The following is a 21797-nucleotide window of genomic DNA, read 5'->3' on the forward strand; positions in this document are numbered from 1 at the left end:
TGTGTCATGCGCCACGCCCCCTACCCCTCACCTCCCCCAGCTCTTTCACCGGATTTCCAATGGAAATCCGTGGAAGAGGCTGAGCGATTTTTTTTTTTTTTTCAAAAAATTAATTTAAAGGCACCCGAGGGCCATCCCCCAAAACCTGACACCCTAGGCACAGGCCCTCTAAACCTGACTGTTTTGTCAACCTGACTGTCTCATCTTAGCCTGTCAGTTAGAGTTTCCAATGCTAACGGACTCCTGCAGCACAAATATGGCAGCCCCCTCATACAGAAACATGGGGCATCAGACAGGTAATGTAAAAGCATCCTGCAAATACTTTATGGCAAGTTATAAGTTGCTTTCACTGGCAATATTATGATAGATGTAAAATTTAAATTTAAAAAATTATTTCTGGTGTCAGTATCTCTTTAATCTTCTATTAAAAGAGACAGCCCAATCTGTATGCATGATTCCTCTCAATCAGAATTCAGTGGGGGATGATGGCAGTCCCATAAAACTAAGGTCTGTTGGGCTTAATGAAGTCGTTTGCACATGGACAGGAAACTGGCTACAGGATCGGGTACAGAGGGTGGTTGTTAATGGTACATTCTCTTCTTGGAGTAAGGTTCTTAGTGGGGTCCCTCAGTGCTCAGTTTTGGGTCCACTTTTATTTAACTTGCTTATTTAAGACTTAAGCTGGCCATAGATGTTGAGATTTTTAAAAGATCAGATTGTTATCGTGAGACCACGATTATCTCGGAACGATCATACAATCGTACGAATTGTCCATCAACTAAAATACCAATTTGTCAGGAAAAAAAGGGTAGCTGCCTGCTTGGCCCTGCAAACATAGATAGATTGCACTGGGACCGACAAAGATTTTTTACCTGGCCGATCTATTTCCTGACAGATCAGCTGAAAAATAGTAAGATCGTAAAATCTTTGCGTCTACATACCTCCCAACATTTTGAAGTAAAAAGAGGGACAAAAAAAATTTTTCCGCACGTAGCGCAGCAAATTTTTTGACCACACCCCTTTCTGTGGCCACACCCCCTAATTACCATGTTCGTTTTACAAAATTTGGCAGGTTATAAAAGTTTGAAAATATTTCTCCTTATCTAAACTGTGTTTTTGTGTCTCAAAATTGTTACAAAGTATCTTATTTGCACCTGTTAGGTGTTCTGGGCTCTCTGCTAAAAGCCAATTAAGTGAGAAACTTTGTTTCTTTTTCTGGCTGTTCAGTGCAGAGAAAATAAGGACTTTCAGTACAAATGAGGGACTGCGGGTTGAGCTGTCAAAAGAGGGACTGTCCCTCCGAAAAAGGGACAGTTGGGAGGTATGCGTCTATGGGGACCTTTAGAGGAGGTCAGGCCCGGACTGGCCATCTGCGAATTTGGGCAAATGCCCGTTGGGCCGCTGCCTGTGCAGTGTAAATGGGCCGCATGGGCAGTGTGCACCATAGTAAACAAGAGCTTACTTCCTCCCGCACTGAACGATCCGTGTGTGTGCAGTAACAGTGATCCAAACAGATCACTATCTTCAGTCTGAAGAGCCTACCCCAAGGGTATGTTTTCTTTTTTTTTTCTGTCCCGACTGCTCAGCTTTAGCAGACTGAGGAGCGTGGGGTATGTGGCGGAGAGGTGGGACTGGAAGAAGGAGCGTTCCTTACGCCCCTGTGTGCTCTCAGCTATGGGACAAATGGCAGCCAATTGCAGGCAGGGAAAAATCCGCCAGTGTACGTCTGTTGTCAAGTACTCAGCTGACAGGCAGGATGGATGGCAAATGCTGGTGCTGCAGATTCATCCTCTCCTCCCCCCCAGAGTATAGGTGCAGAAAGAATGCTGGGCAAGTAAGGATACAAATCATTTTTATTACATTGCCTTGTGATTTTTAACCCTTTCCTTGTTAGCAAAAATGGCATTTGTGCCATTTCTGGGGGTATTTATTCACAGAATTCTCACTGTGTTCATCCTCCTTTTAATTCTGGGGTATTATACATGGAATTTCAACTGGGTCTTTTGGGTTTTATATATTCAATTTCTTCAGTGTCTTTTTTTGTTTTTTTAAATGTTTATCTATCTATATTCAATATTTCTTCCATAGCGGGCATGGTCACATGGTCAGCGGGCAATTCAGCAGGAACAGCCCCCTAAGTTTGCTCAAAATCTGTACAGAGAGATCCCATTAAATTATGGCAGCATAGGTATTCCCTGTACTAAGCACAAGTCAGCAGGAACAGTCCCTAAGTTTGCTCATAGTCTGTACAGATAGATAACAGAAAACCATGCCAACATAGGTATTCCCATGTACTATTTAACATACAACAGGAAGGTTTGAGGGTAGTTCTTTAAAAATGCACATATATTGTGGAAATTGAATTACTGTGTTGTGTATGCAGTTGAACTCTATAGAAATAAATAAGTGAAATATATTGAGTAATTATCATGGGACAAAAGGAAAGGAAGTCACTTTTCATCATCCAGCCCTGGAACCCGGTGCCAGATGGAAATACTCCATTTAGGGGGGCCAGCCAAAATGGTTCCAATTGGGCCCGCAGTTGGTAAGACCAGCCCTGCACATGGGACTCTCTGCACAGCCTGCGGTCCCAATATTTTTTTGACTTTTTATCGGAGGCCCTGACCACCTTTTTTTCCCCTAATTTTATTGGGGGGCCCTGACCACTAATGTTTTATTTTTAGCTTGTGTGGGTGGGGGAGCTTGGTTGGCAATGTCACACATGTATACAGGTATGGGACCTGTTATCCAGAATGCTCGAGACCTGGGGTTTTCCGGATAATGGATATTTCCAAAATTTGGATCTTCATATTTTAAGTCTACTAGAAAATCATGTAAACATTAAATAAACACAATAATCTGATTTTGCTCCTCCAAAAAAAGACTATTTATATCTCAGTTTGAATCAAGTACAAGCTACTGTTTTATTATTACAGAGAAAATGAAATAAATTTTAAACATTTAGATTGTTTGATTATTATTATTTTATTTTATTATTATAAACATGTATTTATATAGCGCCAACATATTGCGTAGCACTGTAAAGTAATTGTGATTATACAACTAAATCACATGAAATTATATACATAGAACATATGGAGTTACATACATCACAATCAATACCTGTACAAAAGGTGAGGAAGGCCCAATGCAGAAAGAGCTTACACTCTAAAGGGAAGGGAATAATACACAAGTTGTGTGAGTGGGCAAGATCGAATTAAGTGGGTAAGAAATGTGGTACTGTATGTGGTGTTGCATTTGGTAGTGAAGCAGAGTGAGGGTAGGATTCTCGAAAGAAGTGCGTTTTAAGAGATTTCTTGAAAGCAGAAAGGTTGGGAGAAAGTAGAGATGAGTTCAGAGATGTAGGGTGGGGCAGAGTTATAAAGTGCTTTAAATGTCAGGGTCATTAATTTGAATTTATTCTGAGAGGTAGTGGAAGCCAGTGCAGGGATTGACAGAATGGCGAGGCAGAGGAGGAGCGGTTGCTGAGGTTTATGAGCCTCGCAGCAGTGTTCATTATGGACTGGAGAGGTGACAATCTCTGGAGGGGAAGGCCAATTAAAAGAGAGTTACAGTAGTCTAGACGTGATATGACGAGAGAGTGAATACGAATTTTGGCAGCATCTTGGGCGATAAATGATCATATTTTGGATATGTTCCTTAGGTGGAAGTGACATGATTTAATAAGTGGCTGGACTGGATATGAGGAGTGAATGACAGGGCAGATTCTAGGATAACCCCAAGGCACCGGGCCTGGGGAGAGGGGTTGATAGTGGAATTGTTAGCTATGATGGATACTTCCGGGATGTTACTGGTGTTAGTTGGAGGAAAGAAAACCATTTCAGTTTTAGGGAGGTTTAATTTAAGGTATTGTTGCGACATCCAGGTAGAGATAGCGGACAGGCAGGAGGAGACGCGAGTTAAGAGTTCTGGGTTAAGAGAGAGAGATCTGAGTATCGTCAGTATAGAGGTGGTAGTGGAAACCATACAAGTTGATTAATTTGCTGAGGGAGGAAGTATAGAGGGAGAATAGTAAGGGTCCCAGGATAGAGCCTTGAGGAACCCCAACAGAAAGAGTTAGGGGAGAAGATGCTACTCCGTTGTAGGAGACACTGAAGGAATGATTGGTGATGTAAGAAGAGAACCAGGACAGGGCTGTGTCACGAAGGCCAAGCGAATGGAGGAACTTGAGGAGTAGAGGGTGATCTACAGTGTCAAATGCAGCTGAGAGATCAAGCAGTATTAGTAGTGAGAAATGATTGTTGGCTTTAGCAGTTAAAAGGTCATTAGTTAGTCGGGTCAGGGCAGTTTCAGTGGAGTGTTGTGGCTTAAAACCAGATTGTAGGGGGTCCAGCAGGTTATTGTCATAGAGGAATGAGGTTAGTCGGTTGTAGACTAGGCGCTCAAGTAGTTTAGAGATGAAAGGTAGCAGAGAGATAATTTGGAGGTTGTCAAGATTGGAGGGATCAAGAGAGAGAGGTTTTTCAGAATGGGGGTGACAAGAGCATGTTTTAGTTGAGAAGGAAACAGTCCAGTTGAGAGCGAGAGATTAAATAGATGAGTCAAGGCTTTGATTAGACAAGAATTGGATCAAGCGGGCAGGTGGTAAGGTGAGAAGAGGTCAAAAGCTTTGAGACTTCCTCATCAGTGACAGGGGTGAAGGAGCACAGGAGAGACTGGGGAGTGTGGAGGGAGGGTGATGGAAGTCTAGGGGGGTTGAGTAGTGTAATGTCCCTTCTGATAGTGTCAATTTTGTTTTTGAAGTGCTCAGCAATATCTTGAGCAGAGACAGATGTGCACGGAGGGGGTGGAGAAGGGGAAAGGAGAGTGTTAAAGGTGGGGAAAAGTTGTGTTGTTTTTTTAGAAAGGGAGTTAATGAGTGAAGTAAAGTATGTTTGTTTGGCTTGGAAGAGGCTGGTGTTATAGGAGCGCAGGGCAGATTTTTAGCAAAAGTCTGATTCTGAGCGGGATTCGCGCCAGCGATGCTCAAGTGCACGTGAGTGTCTTTGGAGTGCTTTTGTATGAGCAGTATGCCAAGGTTGAAATGGTTTGGGTCTAGCACGTTTAGTTTTTGTAGGAGCAAGCTCATTGAAGGCAGTGGTGAGAGTACAATAGTAGACAGAGGTAGCCACATTAGGGCAAGAGATGGCTGAGATATTAGAGTGAAGAGAGTCAAAGGAAGAAGAGAGATGTGACACGTCTACAGCTTGCAAGTCACGGTAAGTACGTGTTTGGGGAATAGCAGGGGGTGAGGAGGGAGTAAGTGAGAGTTGAAATGTGAGCATATTGTTATCAGAGAGGGGAAATGGTGAGTTAGTAAAATTGATTATAATGGAGTCTATGGGAGATGGCATTTCCGTAATTTGGAGCTTTCTGGAAAATGGGTTTCCAAATATGGAAAAATATCCAAGCCACTTGTACCTTTGATGGGATTGCAGTAGGCAAATCCATAATGGAGAAAGACCTTGGAGTCCTTGTAGATAATAAACTCAGCTGTAGCAAGTGTATGGGATCAGACCTTCCCCCTGTTCTGCCTGTGACATCATTGAGCCTGGTTAGAGGCAAGGGAGTGACCAATTGTCTGGAAACCCCAGAGGACATATGGGAAAAATAGGAGGATCCTAAAAAAGCCTGGATTTCGAGCCAAATGCACAGTGTGGGACAGGAGAGTTTATAAAAATGTCCCTGCTACAGCACCCAGGTGTGTGAGACTGTCCAGGAGTAAAGACAGGCTGCTGACAGTCTTATAAAGAAGTAATATAGATTTGCTTTGCATTCACACTTACTAACTCCCCTTTAATTAGCTGAGTTTGTTTTACTAGAGTAATAAGATCCAAATAAACAACCACCTCCCTTCACTGTTTAATAACTGATTGCTTTACAGATTATGGAGGAGGATTATCTGTGCACTGGTAATCTGGTTATCTACCGCCCAAGAACAAGAAAGTCAGAAATATGGAGTAGTTTTGAGAAATATGTTCAGCACAAGCCCTATTCATTAAACTCATGTTGAACAAGCAGATTTATTGCCATTTAGGGTAATGGAACATAGGGTTCTTTATTGCCCTGTTGGAAATATTGTGCTCTATAATACCTTTACATTGAAGCACATGACAATCACTGTGTTCTAACTTCTCCAATTGTGTATTTGTGTATAAGCACCAGGCTGAATTTTCGGCTGCCTAGATTCAGAACCTATGCTCGATCAACATGCATCAACCTAAGTGCAGGCACATGGAGCATATTTCAGAGCTACAAAGTGTGATTATAAATTCTGGTGCTGAATTCTGATCTGTGTGCCTGCACCCAGGCTGATACATTGGCTCTGGGTGCAGGTTCATGGGTAGGCTGATCACAGCGTTTATTCACAGTCCAAGATTCAGCCTCGTGGCATTAGCCTTAATGCTCGCCTGTCACTTGTGGAACAACGTGTTTGCCTATGCTGTACAGCAAGGTCAGACTGGGGGACCCAGGGCCCACCAGGGCTGCTGCTTGATGTGCCCCCACATCCCCCTGCCCCAGCCGCAAATCACCTTCCAGATCCCTACAACCCCCTCCGGCCTCAGGAACAAAGGTCGGGGGCAACTATGGGACAGACATACTAAAGGGCAAAGTGGCCGTCACTAGTGAGAATTCAACAGAAATTCCATTATGGGGACATAGACAATTTACTAACAGACGCAGAGGATGATTTGCTAACAAAAGAGACTAGCGCAGTCTTGTGCCCTATCGCCAGGCAAATTTTCACTTAGGCGAATAATCGCTCAAATTTTACAGAACGTTACCCTTTTCGCCAAAGTTTCCTTCGCAAGGTTAGACCTGGTGAACTGATAAGATGAAGCTTCATCCTCCTCAATCTTATGTCAGTGACATCATATCCTGTATGGCGAAAAGTTATTAAAATGATAAATGTTTACGAACGAAGTTTTGCTAGGCAGAAACGAACGTTAGTGAAACTTCACTATTAAATGACAAATGACAAAATGCGAAACTTCGCCAGCATTTGGCTGCTGAAACACAACTTTGCATTTTAGTGAATAAGCATAGTGGTAGCGAATTTGCACCTGGCGAAGAGGCACAAAGTGTTTCGAAGCCTTCATAGGCAAAAATTTGCCCTTTAATATATTTTCCCCCATGTTGCCATCAGCAAAAAGAAAATAGCTACCAATGCCATGAGAATATTAATTTCTACATTTTGCCTAGAAGGACCATAGACAGCAGTCAAAACATCTCCTGTGCCATTATTCAAAAAGCTTACGTTAAGAAGGACGGGTTCCCCCGCTTTTCCAGCCTTTTATCTTCTTAATTTTCTTAGCACACGGAAAAAGTGCAGAGATTTGGGAGAATACTGGATTCATAGTTTCTTGTTCGATGATGCATTTAGTTTATGTAATGAGCAAATAACAGATCATACAAATCCCAGTACTGAACTATAATTACGTGTAATTAAAGAGATGCACTCATCTCATTCTTTTTCCAAATAAACACACGACTTACAAATAACTCACTCCTGGCAGGATTTAGAAATTATAAAGATTTGTTGATATTTATTTTCAAGACAACATGTAAACTGCATAGAACTGTGCAAATGTATCTAACACGCCATTAAGCACTGTTAGACATTAAAAACTATTTAAATAAATACTTCAGTGCATTATCATTTGGCATTAACAAATCAGATATGCACTGTTCCATAGTACACTTGGTAGTGTTCACCACAGGCTTCATCTGCTTGAGAGCATATCAGGCAGCTCCAGCCCATTCATTTCCCTCAGCCTGCTGTCTTTTAGTCTTTTGGAAGAGTCAGTAGTCACACAGCTCTTGCTATATGAATGGCTCTCTATGTGAGCTTAGAACATCGTTCTAGCTTTCTCCAGTTGGTTTGATGGGATATTATCCAGTGGGTGGTCCTCTTTCAGCCAATTGCCTTTCTCTCATAACCATGGCTATTGCCTCTTGCCGGCTATTATTGTTCCAAACTGGCTCCCTGTTTGGGTCCTGCTGTTTTCTTGAAGACCAAGCTTGTCCTGGTGAATCTAGAGGGTTACCATTATTGCTTGAGAGGTTACTATTCAATGCCGATGATCTTTCCTCCATCTCAGCCTGTTGCCTCGCCCTCATCACAAGCCCCAGGACATCTGAAGTCCCAATACTTTCACCCCTGGACTCAAGTGGAATGTGTTCTGTAAAAATGTCAGTGAGACACATCAAATATGTTCATTCAATAACAATGAATAATATGTTGTTTGTGTTTTGGTAGCATGGGGGGGGTGCACCCATTCCTATTTTTGTGGCTCGGATATAGGATCAGAAACGCTTGGGACTGGGGTTTTCCAGATAAGGGATGGTTCCATCACTTGGATCATTTAAATATTTAATAAACCCAACAGGATTGTTTTGCCACCAATATGGATTCATGCAGCTTAGTTAGGATCAAGTACAAGGTATTGTTTTATTATTACACAGAAAAAAGAAATCATTTTGAATTATTGACAGGAGAGGATACTGTTATATGTTGCTAGTTTTATTGCTGGTGGTTGCTGTCAAGTTAAAAAAGATTTCTTCTATTTTTTATCATCTCAGGGTAAAAAAAATACAGGACTTGTTGAGTAATAGAATACCCTTGTTTTAATTAGGAACAAAAGGCATACACTGTACAGCCAAAATTATGTCGACATCTGTTTGTCCAATATCTCTTGCTTAGATGCCCAAAGATCATTAACTCTTTTGGGAAGTCTTTCTACTAGATGATGGAACTTTGTCGGGGGGGGGCGGGTTCTTCTACTCATATCTAACAGGTTGATAAGAAAATCTATTCTGATTTACATTTTGGGTTTAAATGTAAGACGTTGGGCACTGATGTTAGAAGATTAGGCCTGATTCACAAAAAGAGTTCCCCAAAAAGTTGGGGATTAGACCTGGCTCTCAGGTGTTCAGTTGGGTTGAGGTCAAGGATGGCACAGACCAGTTTTGCCCTTACTTCCTGCACTCACACCCCAGGGGTAGGTTAACAACCCCTATGGTTTTTCTACATGTATAATTGGTCAGTACCATGCCCCTTTAGTGTTAGTAAGTATACATGGTTTAGTGCCAATATGAACACCAAATGTGAAGCAATGTGTATTTATCACCCAACTCACCATTAACAGTGTGCATTTCCTGATTTCTGTACGAAGGCTGCACCTGGAAAATTTAGAAAGGTTTTAATTTCAAACTCCTGTCAACAGTGCAGTTGCCATATCTCGGAGCAAAATAAAGAATTTAGATGGGCACAAAGGCATATTGAGTATATCCCCCACACTCATCCCCACATACGTACATTTCCTTTTTGCACATGTATACTTTATCATTGGGATGTCTGTCCCATGGAAAATTGGAAAATCACTCATTGTGCCAAAGGCCTATGGAATTTTGATGTATGTATGCCATAGTGTTTTTGCCTCTATAACACTGTATTAGAATGTTTAAAATCTCTGCTGCCTTCTGTTGTGTTCAGTGGCAGCTGGGTGCAAGTGCCAGCATTGCCAAGTTTCCAGTGATTCACAGCTAAAAATGGGCATAAGGAGCTTTTTCAGGTGACAATCACTTGGAAACCTCTAGTGCTGGCACTTTGACATAATTCCCATTGAACACAAAAGGCCAGGGGGTGATTTGGGGCATTTGATAAAACGTTGGAGCTTTCTTGTGATTACATTTACAACTGAACACAGTAGGAGCCAGAAACAGAAATCTAATTGGAGATAAAAAACAAGATAAAGTCCCCAAATATCAAGTGTACCATGGGCCTTTTACAATATATCATTCCATTTTCTCTCTTTTTAACAAGAGGGGAAGCCATACCCCTAGTTAGTACTATCGCTTGCCATAGTATATTCCAGTATCCCAACAAGGAAGCAACTAGACTGAATTGCTACCCCAGCCTGCTGAATACAACACAGACTGCAGCAACTGATTCTGTTTCCCTTCTCTATCCATATTACACTACACACATTAACAGCTGCATTATGATTACATATTGATACAAATTGATACAAATTGATACAGATGTTTATGCTTATTAAATAGAAGCAGAATCAGCACTGATTTGTGTGAAGTTCCTAAATTATGTATGTACAGAACCTTTTAGCAGAACACATAGCATTTCAGTTTTGTAGGAACAAACCTGTCTCTGCGCTGCTCTATATGGGGCCCTGCCTGGAGCTTCATTTAGACTCTGTGCTTTCCGAAGTTCATGAAGTAAAAATGATTTATCTTTTCCTTCCTGTAATAATAACATGAGAACATTACATAAAATAAATACATTTTTAATGTTTATATGCCATCCTCCCCTGGCTGGTAGCAAACATAGATAGTAAAGGAAAAGACAATTGTATATTAAAAGTTAATAGTATAGCAATATAACTTTCAACAGGTAGAGAAAGAAAACCAGCCCTCATATATTAATTCAATGGGAAAATCCCTGTACTTGAGGTCTGCAGTTACTGTTGTACAGGAAAAACTGGCACGCTTAAACACTAAGTGGTTACTGATATATATTATCTAGTAATGCTAGGTGCACCACTTAGTTCTCTAGCACTTGGGACTACTCTTGTCTGTAAGGGATCCAAATCTTGAGGTGGTACTTATACTTGCTTAACGTCACTTTTTAGCATCCTCATTGATGTAGCCTATGTCATGCATGAGGTATGCCATGTTAACCATTAGTGTTAGCTGCCATTCCATGTTTGTTCTGTCCAATGGTTTAACTTAATTACACTATCAACGGCCATTACAATAAAATGTTGTCACTGGAGCTCTTGAACAGTCTGGGAGCAATAGAAATATCATGGAGGACCACATCTAGCCCACAGGCTTACTCTAAATTATTGCTAATGCAGAACTGAGATTTTATATATAACGGTTTTAATACTCACATTGGCAATTTGCTGGTACAAATGCTGCACCATAATCTTCCGACCTTGAATTATTTGCCAGTACAGATAGGAAATTATTCTGAAATAAAATGGAGGACACATGGAATTTAGACTTAAAGCTCCACTAGGAGAGGGACTGAAATACATTATTACAAATACGAAGGGGCACATTTACTTCAACCATCGAATTGGCTACTTCGACCTTCGACTACGACTTCGAATCGAACGATTCAAATTAAAACTCGTTTGACTATTCCACCATTCGATAGTCAAAGTACTGTCTCTTTAAAAAAAACTTTGACCACCTACTTCGCCACCTAAAACCTACCGAGCATCAATGTTAGCCTATGGGGAAGGTCCCCATAGGCTTTCCTAGCTTTTTTTGATCGAAGGAAAATCCTTCGATGGATGGATTAAAATCCTTAGAATCGTTCGATTCAAAGGATTTAATCGTTTGATCGAAAGATTTTTCCTTCGATAGTATGAATGAAGGAAATGCGGTAAATCCTTCTACTTCGATATTCAAGGTCGAAGGATTTTACTTCGACAGTCGAATATCGAGGGTAAATTAACCTCGATATTCGACCCTAAGTAAATGTGCGACCTTGGGTTATCAGGAAAACGGGCCTTCCTTAATTGAACCACCTTACATTCAATGTATTAAAAAGATTTAAAAAAAAAAATAGTATTGTTTTGCCACCAATACTTATTTAAAAAAGGTTAGTTATCATCAAGTACAAGTACTGTTTTATTATTACAGAGAAATTGCAAAAGTCCTTAGAAGAGGGCTCTTGTTTTTGATTGTTGATGGTATATGTTTTCTTTAAATATGGTACCTATAGGAGATGGCTATTTCCATATTTTGCAGCATTCTGAATAATACAGCAATATAGTGAATAGCAGTGCAGTGATTTGCAATAACAATTGAGCACTGCTAGAGAGCCCTCAGATGGACACTGCAGGAAGGTTACCTTGTTGTGCATAGTGGCCTGGTCAGCTGATGCACAACAGAACAGTGATTAATGTCTTGTAATGTACATGCTAAATGCAAATGACTAAAAACAGTACAGAGTAGGTGTATGAAGTACTTACAGAACAATCAGTGTCAGAATGTAGAAGAAAAGAACGCTCTCGACTATATTTTCATAAATCCACACGACCCACAGTGAGTTTTCAAAAATAGTCAAGGAGGACACCCAGTTGGATATCGATTGATAAGGAGTTTCTAGGCCTCGAAAAGGACCACAGTTTTGTGATGGCTGTCGTCTTTGGGGAAAACATATGATATGCGCTGGTTATAATAAGACATTCACTAATGGCTATAGCATATGGTGTATAATATTAGGTCCTGCTTCTCGCTGCCTGCATTGGGAAGAGCTGCAGGTTAGTGATGTCCAGGCCAGCCTGCTACCTATGGGACCAGCGGATAGGGTTGCCACCTGGCCGGTATTTTACCGGCCTAGCCGGTAAAAATGATGGATGATCCCAATGTTATTAATAGGGGAAAAAAAGATAAATATATATAGGAAGGCCGGTATTTTTTTTCCAGAAAAGCTGGCAACCCTACCCGCAGGTTTACCCATGACCTTACATTGATGACTTCCTGCTTCTGATTTTATAGGCGCGCACTTGCCCGTCCCCTTTTGTGACATCATTGGCGGGGGGCAGGTCAGCAAGGGCCTATAAATAGAAGGGAGGAGGCAGTTGTGGGTGGGCTCAGGTAGGGTCAGGTGTGGGACGAGTTTTTTTCGACCCCCACATCACTACTGCAGGTTGCTATTGGAGCAGCAGATGTCACAAATCTCAGCTAAAGCCCTGCATATACTGTACCTGGGCTATCCAGTGACCCTTCTGCACTCAGTAGGAAAACATTGGAAATAGATGGACTACTAGCAGGTCTAATAAATGTAGACTATGGACTAGCTACTAGCAGGTCTAATAAATAGAAAAAGAGAGAATAATATATCAACCGTTGTTAAACAAATAAGACTGTATGTGACAATACAACTGCACAAGGCTGAGTGCTTTGTGCAGGTCAAAGAGTTCCAAGGTTACTACTAATATCTTTATAATAGAGAACAAGGGGTGTGTTATTTCTTATATTACACCATTTTTATGCATGTGATGCAAATGACATCACTAAGCACAGTCTATAACTGATTATATCATGATTACACAACCAGAGTTTATAACATATGACAGCACTACAGTCAGCTTATAAGGATATGTTATATTTGTTATTTGTAGCTTTTAGATACTTAAAGTTTGTATCGTTCTACCTCCAAACAGTGGCACCAATCATACAAAGGACTCCAGCAAATGATGGGAAAAACAGGATAAATATGAAGATTGTTGTCATTTGAGCCGCTCTCCAGGCTCTGCGAGGTGGGGTACAGTTCATCATCAGACTCACCTAGGACAAACACAGCTTATTGCTTGCTATATATATTGCATACTCCATATACAGTACATCACTTGACTTCCAATCAAAATTATCCTTACCTTTTTAACATAAAAAATGATGAAGAGTTTAATAATCTGGATTATTGGCAGGAGGGGGGAGAAGAACATTCCAATCCTGGGAAATATGAGAAAAAATAACTCCACTGCACTTCACAATTACAACAGATTTGTTTCTATTAATAAAGGGGAACTATCGATAAATTGAAAATGTAATATAAGTTTCATCATACTGAAATAAGAAGCTTTCTAAATACAGTTATATTCTCCATAGTTTCTGAAATAATCAAGTTTATCTTCACTATCCTTCTCTCAGCATCTGTTTTTCTTCATTCTCTCTTCATGCAGGAGTTGGGTGTCAGATTTTCATTGACAGTTAGATCCAATATATCTTATATGGGGGCTTCCTTTCCTAGCAGATGAATTAAAGCTCACTCAAATAACCAATTCCAGTGCAAACAAAATCTAACAAAATAACTGCCTTTTGCAAAAATGTAGAGAGACATGATGTCTGGTGATTTTAATATAGTGAGCTCTAATGCATCTTCTAGGCAAAAGAAGCCCACCAATGAGATATATTGAATCTAACTGTCAAAAAGAGAGAATGAAAAGAAACAGATGCTGAGAGTAGTAATTAGCAAAGATAAACTTGATTATTTTCAGAAACGTTACAGAATTTTTAATTGATTATGTTTCGAAAACTTCTTATTTCATTATGCTGAAGCTTAGATTAAAGGAGAAGGAAAGGTTAAAACTAAGTAAGCCTTCTCAGAAAGGTCCATCTAAATATACCAGTAAACCCCCAAAGTAGTGCTGCTCTGAGTCCCCTGTCAAAAGAAACACAGCATTTCTTTCCTTCTATTGTGTACACATGGGCTTCTGTATCAGACTTCCTGCCTTCAGCTTAAACCTCATTGCCCTGGGCAAGAGCATGCTCAGTTTGCTCCTCTCCCCCCACCCCTCCCTTCTCTACTGTAATCTGAGCCCAGAGCAGGGAGAGACTCAGGCAGGAAGTGATGTCACACCATGTTAATACTGCAGCTCCTATCCTAAACAAACAGAGAGTTTCTAGAGCTTTTTACTCAGGTATGGTAAAATATTCTACAGAATAAATATAGCATTCTAGCTTGCACTATTGTGGCTAATCTGTTGGCAATAAAATGCCTCCATAGCTTTCCTTCTCCTTTAAATTTTCATGTTTGTGATAGTTCCCCTTGGTATGCACAAAGAAGCTTGTGCCATTACATACCATGCCAGTGTCTGGGCATATATCAAATCTAAGACATTCCGTGCTATATCAAATTCAGGCATCCCTAATTTTTTGCAGCAGTGCATCCCAATGATTCTAAAAAAGAGAAGATAAACAATTAGATATCATAACATGTGTTTCATTTGAATAGAATGGAAGCCACTACACACGTTTCATGTTAATGCAGGGCTCCTATGCCAAGATACAGCAGCCCTATGCAATTTAAAACATGTCCCTTTTGCCTTTTAATTAACCTTTTATGTCATTCTGTGTCCTAAACAACAGTTCCCAGTTGATGTTATGCCCATGTCCAGTTTGGAACAGAACTCTGCTCAGGGAGGAGGCCACTTGTAATTCAGACATGAAATGTAAACTTAGATGGTGGTGGAAAAGATCTTTATTGCAAATATTTGTTGTATTTAAGAAGTTACCAGAAGTCCTATGCATTAATACTATCAGAAAAAGTCTTGTTCATGGGGTTTTAGATCCCCTTAAAAGCAACCCTAAATGGGAAGAATTGAAAATTTACCTTCTTATAAATTCTCCAAAGAAGGAACCAATCAGGGCGAATATGAAATCAACCACTACAAGCCGATAGACATCTTCTCCCACAAATGATTCCCAGCACTAATGAAATGAAATATACACAAATATTACATTTTAAACACAAATATTGCATTATAAACACACTACATATACACATTAATGTATACACATGACTCTTCAGGCCATTGATATATATATATATATATATATATATATATATGCCATTAATATTTAAAACATTAACATCAAGGAAAGGACGGCAAAGATTAGCACCCTGCTTTTTATAAAAGTCATATATATAAGTTTTATGCCTGAGCTTCTTACATTTATTGGGTCTCACCCTTTCATCTGATCACAAGTTGATCAGAGGAGAGATAAATGCGACTTTCATAAATACACTTGAAGATTCCCATGTATATATGTCATGAGATGTTTTATCAGGATGGGAAATCATTTTGACACGTTTCACGCTCTGATGTGCCCTATTGTATTGAAACCTAGTACAGATAAGTTGTTCCTTTGTATGTATCATACTGGCAATTGCCATTTACAGTATGGTCAGTAGGGGTCTGCATTGAGCTTTGTGCCAGACAGAAATTTACATTATTACATATACAGAAAGATGAAATAAGCGAACAACATAAATGCGCTAAAAGCATTTGCCAATTTATAATCAGACATGCTGGTAAAACACATACAAATGCATTATAGCAACCTAATCCACTCATTATGCCAGTAGCTTGACACAGTTAGTCACTAAGGGTGCATTGTCCTGGCATTGCAAACCAATCTCCTCTGCCTCATCTTCTCTATTTTCTATTTCTCCCTATTCTTTCCATTCACTCTCTCCCTCATTCCCTTGTTTCTGCATCCATTTCCATTTTCTTTGCTTCTGCAGTAACTTTTCCCTTGCTGTGGTTCATTCACTGCCAATCTTTTCAGTCCTCACTAGGGTTGCCACCCAGCCGATATTTTACTGGCCTGGCCGGTAAAAATGATGGTTGATCCAAATGTTATTAATAGGGAAAAAAGATAAATATATAGGATATAAAAGATGACCTTGAGAAAGTTCCTAACAAGGACCGAAACGTTGGACATTGATGCAACAAAAATAAATGAGAATTTTTACATGGGAGTGCTGGTTCTCTTGAAAACTGCGTTATATATATATATATATATATATATATATATATATATATATATATATATATATATATATATATATATATATATAAAATTTGTTTTTTTTCATGGCAAGAGCATTGTGACTTTAGACTGGAGCTTTCATTACCTGGTCGTGCATGAGTTGTGGCAAACAATAGCTGAAACACACAGGAACTACTTCACAAAGGAACGGAAGATTATGTATCATTTAGCAGAAGGGTTACAGATCCAGCAAAGGTCTATTATATATAACAATGACAACAATACACTCGTGGTCCTTCTTATGTTTGCACAGTAATATATTTTCCAATACAGAAATCCAGTTCTATGGAAAGTTCAGAACTAATTACCTCAGACTGGGATTCGGCAACAGAATGTAACCAATAATAACACAGAATGCCGATGATTGAAATCTTCAGGAGAACATTCCTAGAAAAATATGTTGGTTGTGGTTATTTTATTTTACCAGTTTATTCGATTACACAACACATGGCTAGAAGGGACAAAAGGCATTGATGGAACTTAAGCATACAGATGTAGCACAGTTTATTTTGAGACAATTTTCTAACATCAAGTTCACCAACAACTTCTGATGCAATGTCTCAATCACTGTAAATGTGGCACTTATTTATCCTCCTATTTGTGTCTTTAAATAAGTTGTTCATCCTTAAATTAACTTTTAGCAAGAGTGATATTCTGAGACAAAAAATGGCTTTCATTTTGTATTATTTTTGGTTTTTGATTTATGTAGCTTTATATTCAGCTGCTAGCAATTTCAGCTATCTGGTTGACAGGGTCCAAATTACCCTAGCAATCATGAATTGATTTGAATAAGAGACTGGAATTTGAATAGGAGAGGGCTGGAGAGGGCCTGAATAGAAAGATGAGTACTGAAAATCTGGGATGAAGGCAAATAATTCAAAAACTATAGAAAAGATAAAATGAAGGCTACTTGAAAAGCCATTCTATTTATTAACTTACTAAAAGTTAACTTACAGATAAACCACCCTTTTAAGTTACTTGCCCACTAAGACTGGATAGTACAGGGCAGGGATCTCATTCTTTATTAAGACTTTGCACTTTTTAATGTAATTGTATTTTGTATTTATTCATAGTCTGTTATTGAATTTGTTCTTTAAACATATTAATGTACAGAGTTGTGCCGATAAACAACACTAAATAAATAAAAAAAATATACCTGCAAATAACAGGGAAACATTTTAGCACTGTCACAAACCTTATAATCTCTACATAGATCTCATGCCGTGGGTACTTGTATTTCTCTACAAGGAAGAACATGGCGTAGACAAGAGGAATGATCATATTGATCAGGGCAACTACCACTGGAACCAGTAATGTTGCTGCTTGCCTTGTCAGTTCATTAGCACTTGCATTCTGTTGAAAATATATACAGATATAGTAGAAATAAGAACATATTAGAATATATTAAAAATATTTTAGCTAGCAAAGGCTTATATGATGAATGATGCCCTTATAGTTACTCCATCGTTCTAAAAAGCAATGCCAATAAACCATGAGGACTCCGATATAGTGAAAATCATTTGTGCAACATGTGAAGCAACGTTTCGGGCTTAAACAGCCCTTTATCAAGCTTGATAATGGGCTGGTTAAGCCCAAAACCTTTGCTTCACAAATAAATTGAATTTTCACTATATCGGAGTGCTGCTGAAATATGTTTGGAAGTATGGATCGGACCTTAACAGACAGAGTCACAGTCGGCACCCGACGCTACAAAAAACGATGAGGATTGTGTAGCACTACATTTTGTCTTTGTGAATAAACCATAAGGAAATACCCCTAACACTGAATAATGTACTTGTGAAAACAGCACAGTCATTCCACAATGAGGTGGCTCAGACATAATGAGATTAATACCTTTTCTTGTATATTGCATATTGTTTCCTTTAAAAAAGTACAGGGAGGTTTTAGGTAGATATTAAATTATACATTGCTTCATGTGATAGCTTTGTTTTGTAGCCATAACTTAGTTGCAGTTATAAAACATTAACTGGAATATAACATGCATAGGGAAGGGAGGTCAAAAGCACAACCCCCAAGTTAGGGAAGGTTTGTCACATTTCTTTTTCTATTCTTTTCTGAAAGCAAAGGTGGCGCAGTACCTCTTGCTTTAGATGTACCTCTTTTGTGCTGATTAGCTGCCTAAGGAGTTACCGAGGGGCATATTTATCAAGGGTCGAATTTGGGAGTTGATAAAAACTCCCATTAACTCCCCTAAAGGCTTTCTGGCACCTTAAGGTTAATTTGAGATTGAGCATTTTGTCACCTGTGCAATTTTTGCTCACAGGGGACAAAATGTTTGAAAATACCCTTGGAACCTTGAAAAAGCTGACTTTGCCCTCAAGTAAGTGAGATGTAAAATGCAGAGAAGATATAACCCTTGAGAAACAACTAACTCAATGTGATCCTTTTCTAACTTTTCACATAAGAAAAATGACCTTTTTATCATTAAATAGAGCTTAACATAAAAAGTCTTTATAGCTAAAAGCAATTTGTGTTAGCTGCTCAATTGACCATCTATAGCTCAACTATCGACCTCCTCCAAGTAAAAAATGTTACACTTCTGGAAAATGGGTTATCTGATAACAGAGCCCATACCTGTATAGAATAAAAGTGATCTGAGAATTGCTGTATTAAAAAAGTAATTGTCTGGTAAAGCTAAGCAAGCATTCTACCATGTTGCTTGATTATTTGTCTCCTGTAGTCATAGTCATTCTAGTGGAATCAAAGATTGAAATTAAAATACCAACGTAAAATAACTACCAACATGGAAGCTCTCATTACCAGAGATGCAAATAAACCAAACCTGGGTGATTTCTTTGGTCACAGCATGCCCCAACCATACGCAGCTATGCCCTACAGTCACTCTAGCTCTAGGGTATAAATATAAAATCTGGAAATGTTGTTAGGTCTGTTTTACTCTGAACCAACAAGTATGCATATAGAATGCTGCCTATGCATAGTCATAACCTCTAATTGTCAGTATATTCGAATTAAAAAAATTCACATGAATTTGAAATTCGACCTTTAATAAATGTGCAAGCTATAAAGGTGGCCATACACGGATAGATCCGCTCGTTTGGCGATGTCGCCAAACGAGCGGATCTCCCTCCGATATGCCCACCTTGAGGTGGGCAATATCGGGCTGATCCGATCGTGGGCCCTAGGGCCCAACGATCGGATCCTAGCGTTCACCAAACGGGCGGTCGGATCGCGGGACCGCATCAACGAACAGATGCGGCCGCGATCCGACGGGATTTTTAATCCCATCCGATCGAGATCTGGCCGACTTTCGGCCAGATCTCGATCGGGGAAGCCCGTCGGGGGCCCCCATACACGGGCCAATAAGCTGCCGACACGGTCTGTCGGCAGCTTTTATCGGCCCGTGTATGGCCACCTTAAGTTTGAGATTGTAAACTCTGTTGAACATTGCCTTCTTTATGTCCTCTAATGAACTTGTATGTTTGGTGTTTACAGCCATCTATGGAATACACTGAAGCTTTCTAAATGTTTTTCGAATAAATATAATAATGGTAGAATACCTGAATGGATTGAAGGTTCAAGCAGAGATAGTATACGCCGGCACAGCACCCAGCCGCAATGCCACTGGAGACCAACCATGCTGCCAAATGGATTAGAAAACGTACGATCCTCTGATTCACAGTTAACTTTAGTTTCTCCTGTAATTTTTCTGATAGGCTTTCCTGTTAAGCAGAAACAAAACACTGTAATCAAAGCCAGTTTTTATCCCCCCGATGGACTGAAATATCTGATTAGATCAACATTAAATCAGATGTTGAAAATGTCATTGCCAATGGTTAGCCCCGGTGTAACTTCATTTAGATAGGAACTGATGCAAAAGATGTATAATCTCTGAAACGTCTGCAGAATATGTCAACGCTATATAAATAAAGAAAAACTATAGAATGAAAATAAGGGCCTTGGAGTCTGAGCTTCAACAAAGCAGCACATTGACAGGCAACATGGTTTGCATCAAATCTCACCATCTCATTTGTAATGTATATAAACAATGCAACAAGCCTTAGTCACACTGCTTATCATTTAGAGTATGTATTTCCCACTGTTAATCATTGTTAATATTTGCACACACTGCAAACAATTATCTGTTACTAAAGTATTTAATCTGTTTGTGTTTCGTTACTCACTATCTTGCAGGGAAGAACCCAATATCTAAGGAATTCCAAACCTAGTGGTAATAAATTCTACTGATAATTTTTCAAGATAATTTTTTACCTTAATTAGGTACAGGTCATTACCATATAGCCACATTTCATATAATTTTTTTCTACTGAATGTTTTTGTACTTGTTACACATTTTATACTATGCCATTACCTTTTTCATACGAAATGTGGCTATATGGTAATGACCTGTACCTAATTAAGGTAATCCACACCCACCCTATGTGATCTCACTTCCTGTCTATACTCTTAAAAGTCTGTGATCATTTTGTTTGTTTTACACTTGATAAAGGGTGAGCAGCCCGAAACATGTTGTGAAAAATAAATCACTTAGCAGTAAACCTGCTCTGCGTGCTTTCTCTCAGTTCCTCTGATTTATAGGCATCCCCTAACTAGAGTCATGTACATGTGCAAGTCAGGGAGCATTCAGAGGTGCAGCCGCATCTGGACCTGGTCCTTTGCCTGCTTTTAAGCCTCCTGATGCTACTATCTGTACTGGTGCTCAGTGGGGTGTAAGTTTTCTGTCCCCCATGCTTTTCAAATTAGGCTGACTAGCTTATAAATACTTTGGGACAAAATGAGCTTGTAATGATCCATAAAGTTAAAGGTTATTGCAGCTTAAAACAACAGAGAGCAACCTAGCATGCAAGGCCCTTTCTAAAGCAGCGACAAACTGAATTTTGGCAGGTCAAGCAGAAGGTTTAGAAAAAGTTGCTGAGCCAAAGGTTGAGGCCAAACCCTAAACTCTGCTAAACCATCTCTGTTCTGCACAAGGCATGCTCATTGTACGTTTAAAAAAAATCAAACATTAAAATGCAATTCTTTATGTGCGTACCGCTGAGGTCTTCATGACACTTGTAACTTGCATGAAGATAAAAAACATTTCCTGAAGTCAGAGAAAATTTACTGAATTGTCATATTGTGTTAAGGGGTTAGAGAAGCAGTGTTATGATAATGTGCTGCAAAAGGTCATGTTACCTGGAGCCACTAATGGTATTTGTGTGGTAAAACCAGTTTTTCTTGACAACACAAATCCATACATGGATGAGGTTTACCTTTATTTGTGTACTCAGATTCTTTCTCTTCAGATTCACAGCCTTTTCATGGGTTATGCTGAAATCCCAACTGCAGAGAAGCTTGCAAGCATTGCCTGAGAAGGAAGCTGGATTAATGAAATTCTTCCGGAACGATCTTGCCATGCTGAAAAAGATATCAAAAATCTTCTT

General features: G+C 39.5%; 1 protein-coding gene across 2 annotated transcripts in view; it reads right to left on the bottom strand.

Annotated features, from left to right (window-relative positions):
- Positions 1–7519: 7519 nt before the first annotated feature.
- tmc5.L (transmembrane channel like 5 L homeolog) overlaps positions 7520–21797 on the bottom strand; it is a 53112-nt gene continuing 38834 nt past the window's right edge. For both annotated transcript variants that reach the window (XM_018236346.2, XM_018236345.2), the window contains exons 10-22: positions 21627–21771; positions 19914–20075; positions 17570–17727; positions 16683–16761; positions 15152–15249; positions 14623–14718; positions 13416–13491; positions 13193–13326; positions 12006–12179; positions 10914–10992; positions 10163–10261; positions 9141–9183; positions 7520–8183 (exon numbers count right to left, since the gene is read on the bottom strand). In XM_018236346.2, the coding sequence (XP_018091835.1) occupies positions 7894–8183; positions 9141–9183; positions 10163–10261; positions 10914–10992; positions 12006–12179; positions 13193–13326; positions 13416–13491; positions 14623–14718; positions 15152–15249; positions 16683–16761; positions 17570–17727; positions 19914–20075; positions 21627–21771 (1633 nt within the window). In that variant the 3' untranslated portion in view covers positions 7520–7893. The remainder of the gene's footprint in view (positions 8184–9140; positions 9184–10162; positions 10262–10913; positions 10993–12005; positions 12180–13192; positions 13327–13415; positions 13492–14622; positions 14719–15151; positions 15250–16682; positions 16762–17569; positions 17728–19913; positions 20076–21626; positions 21772–21797) is intronic.

Source organism: Xenopus laevis, chromosome 9_10L, assembly GCF_017654675.1.
Source record: "Xenopus laevis strain J_2021 chromosome 9_10L, Xenopus_laevis_v10.1, whole genome shotgun sequence".
Taxonomy (NCBI): domain Eukaryota; kingdom Metazoa; phylum Chordata; class Amphibia; order Anura; family Pipidae; genus Xenopus; species Xenopus laevis.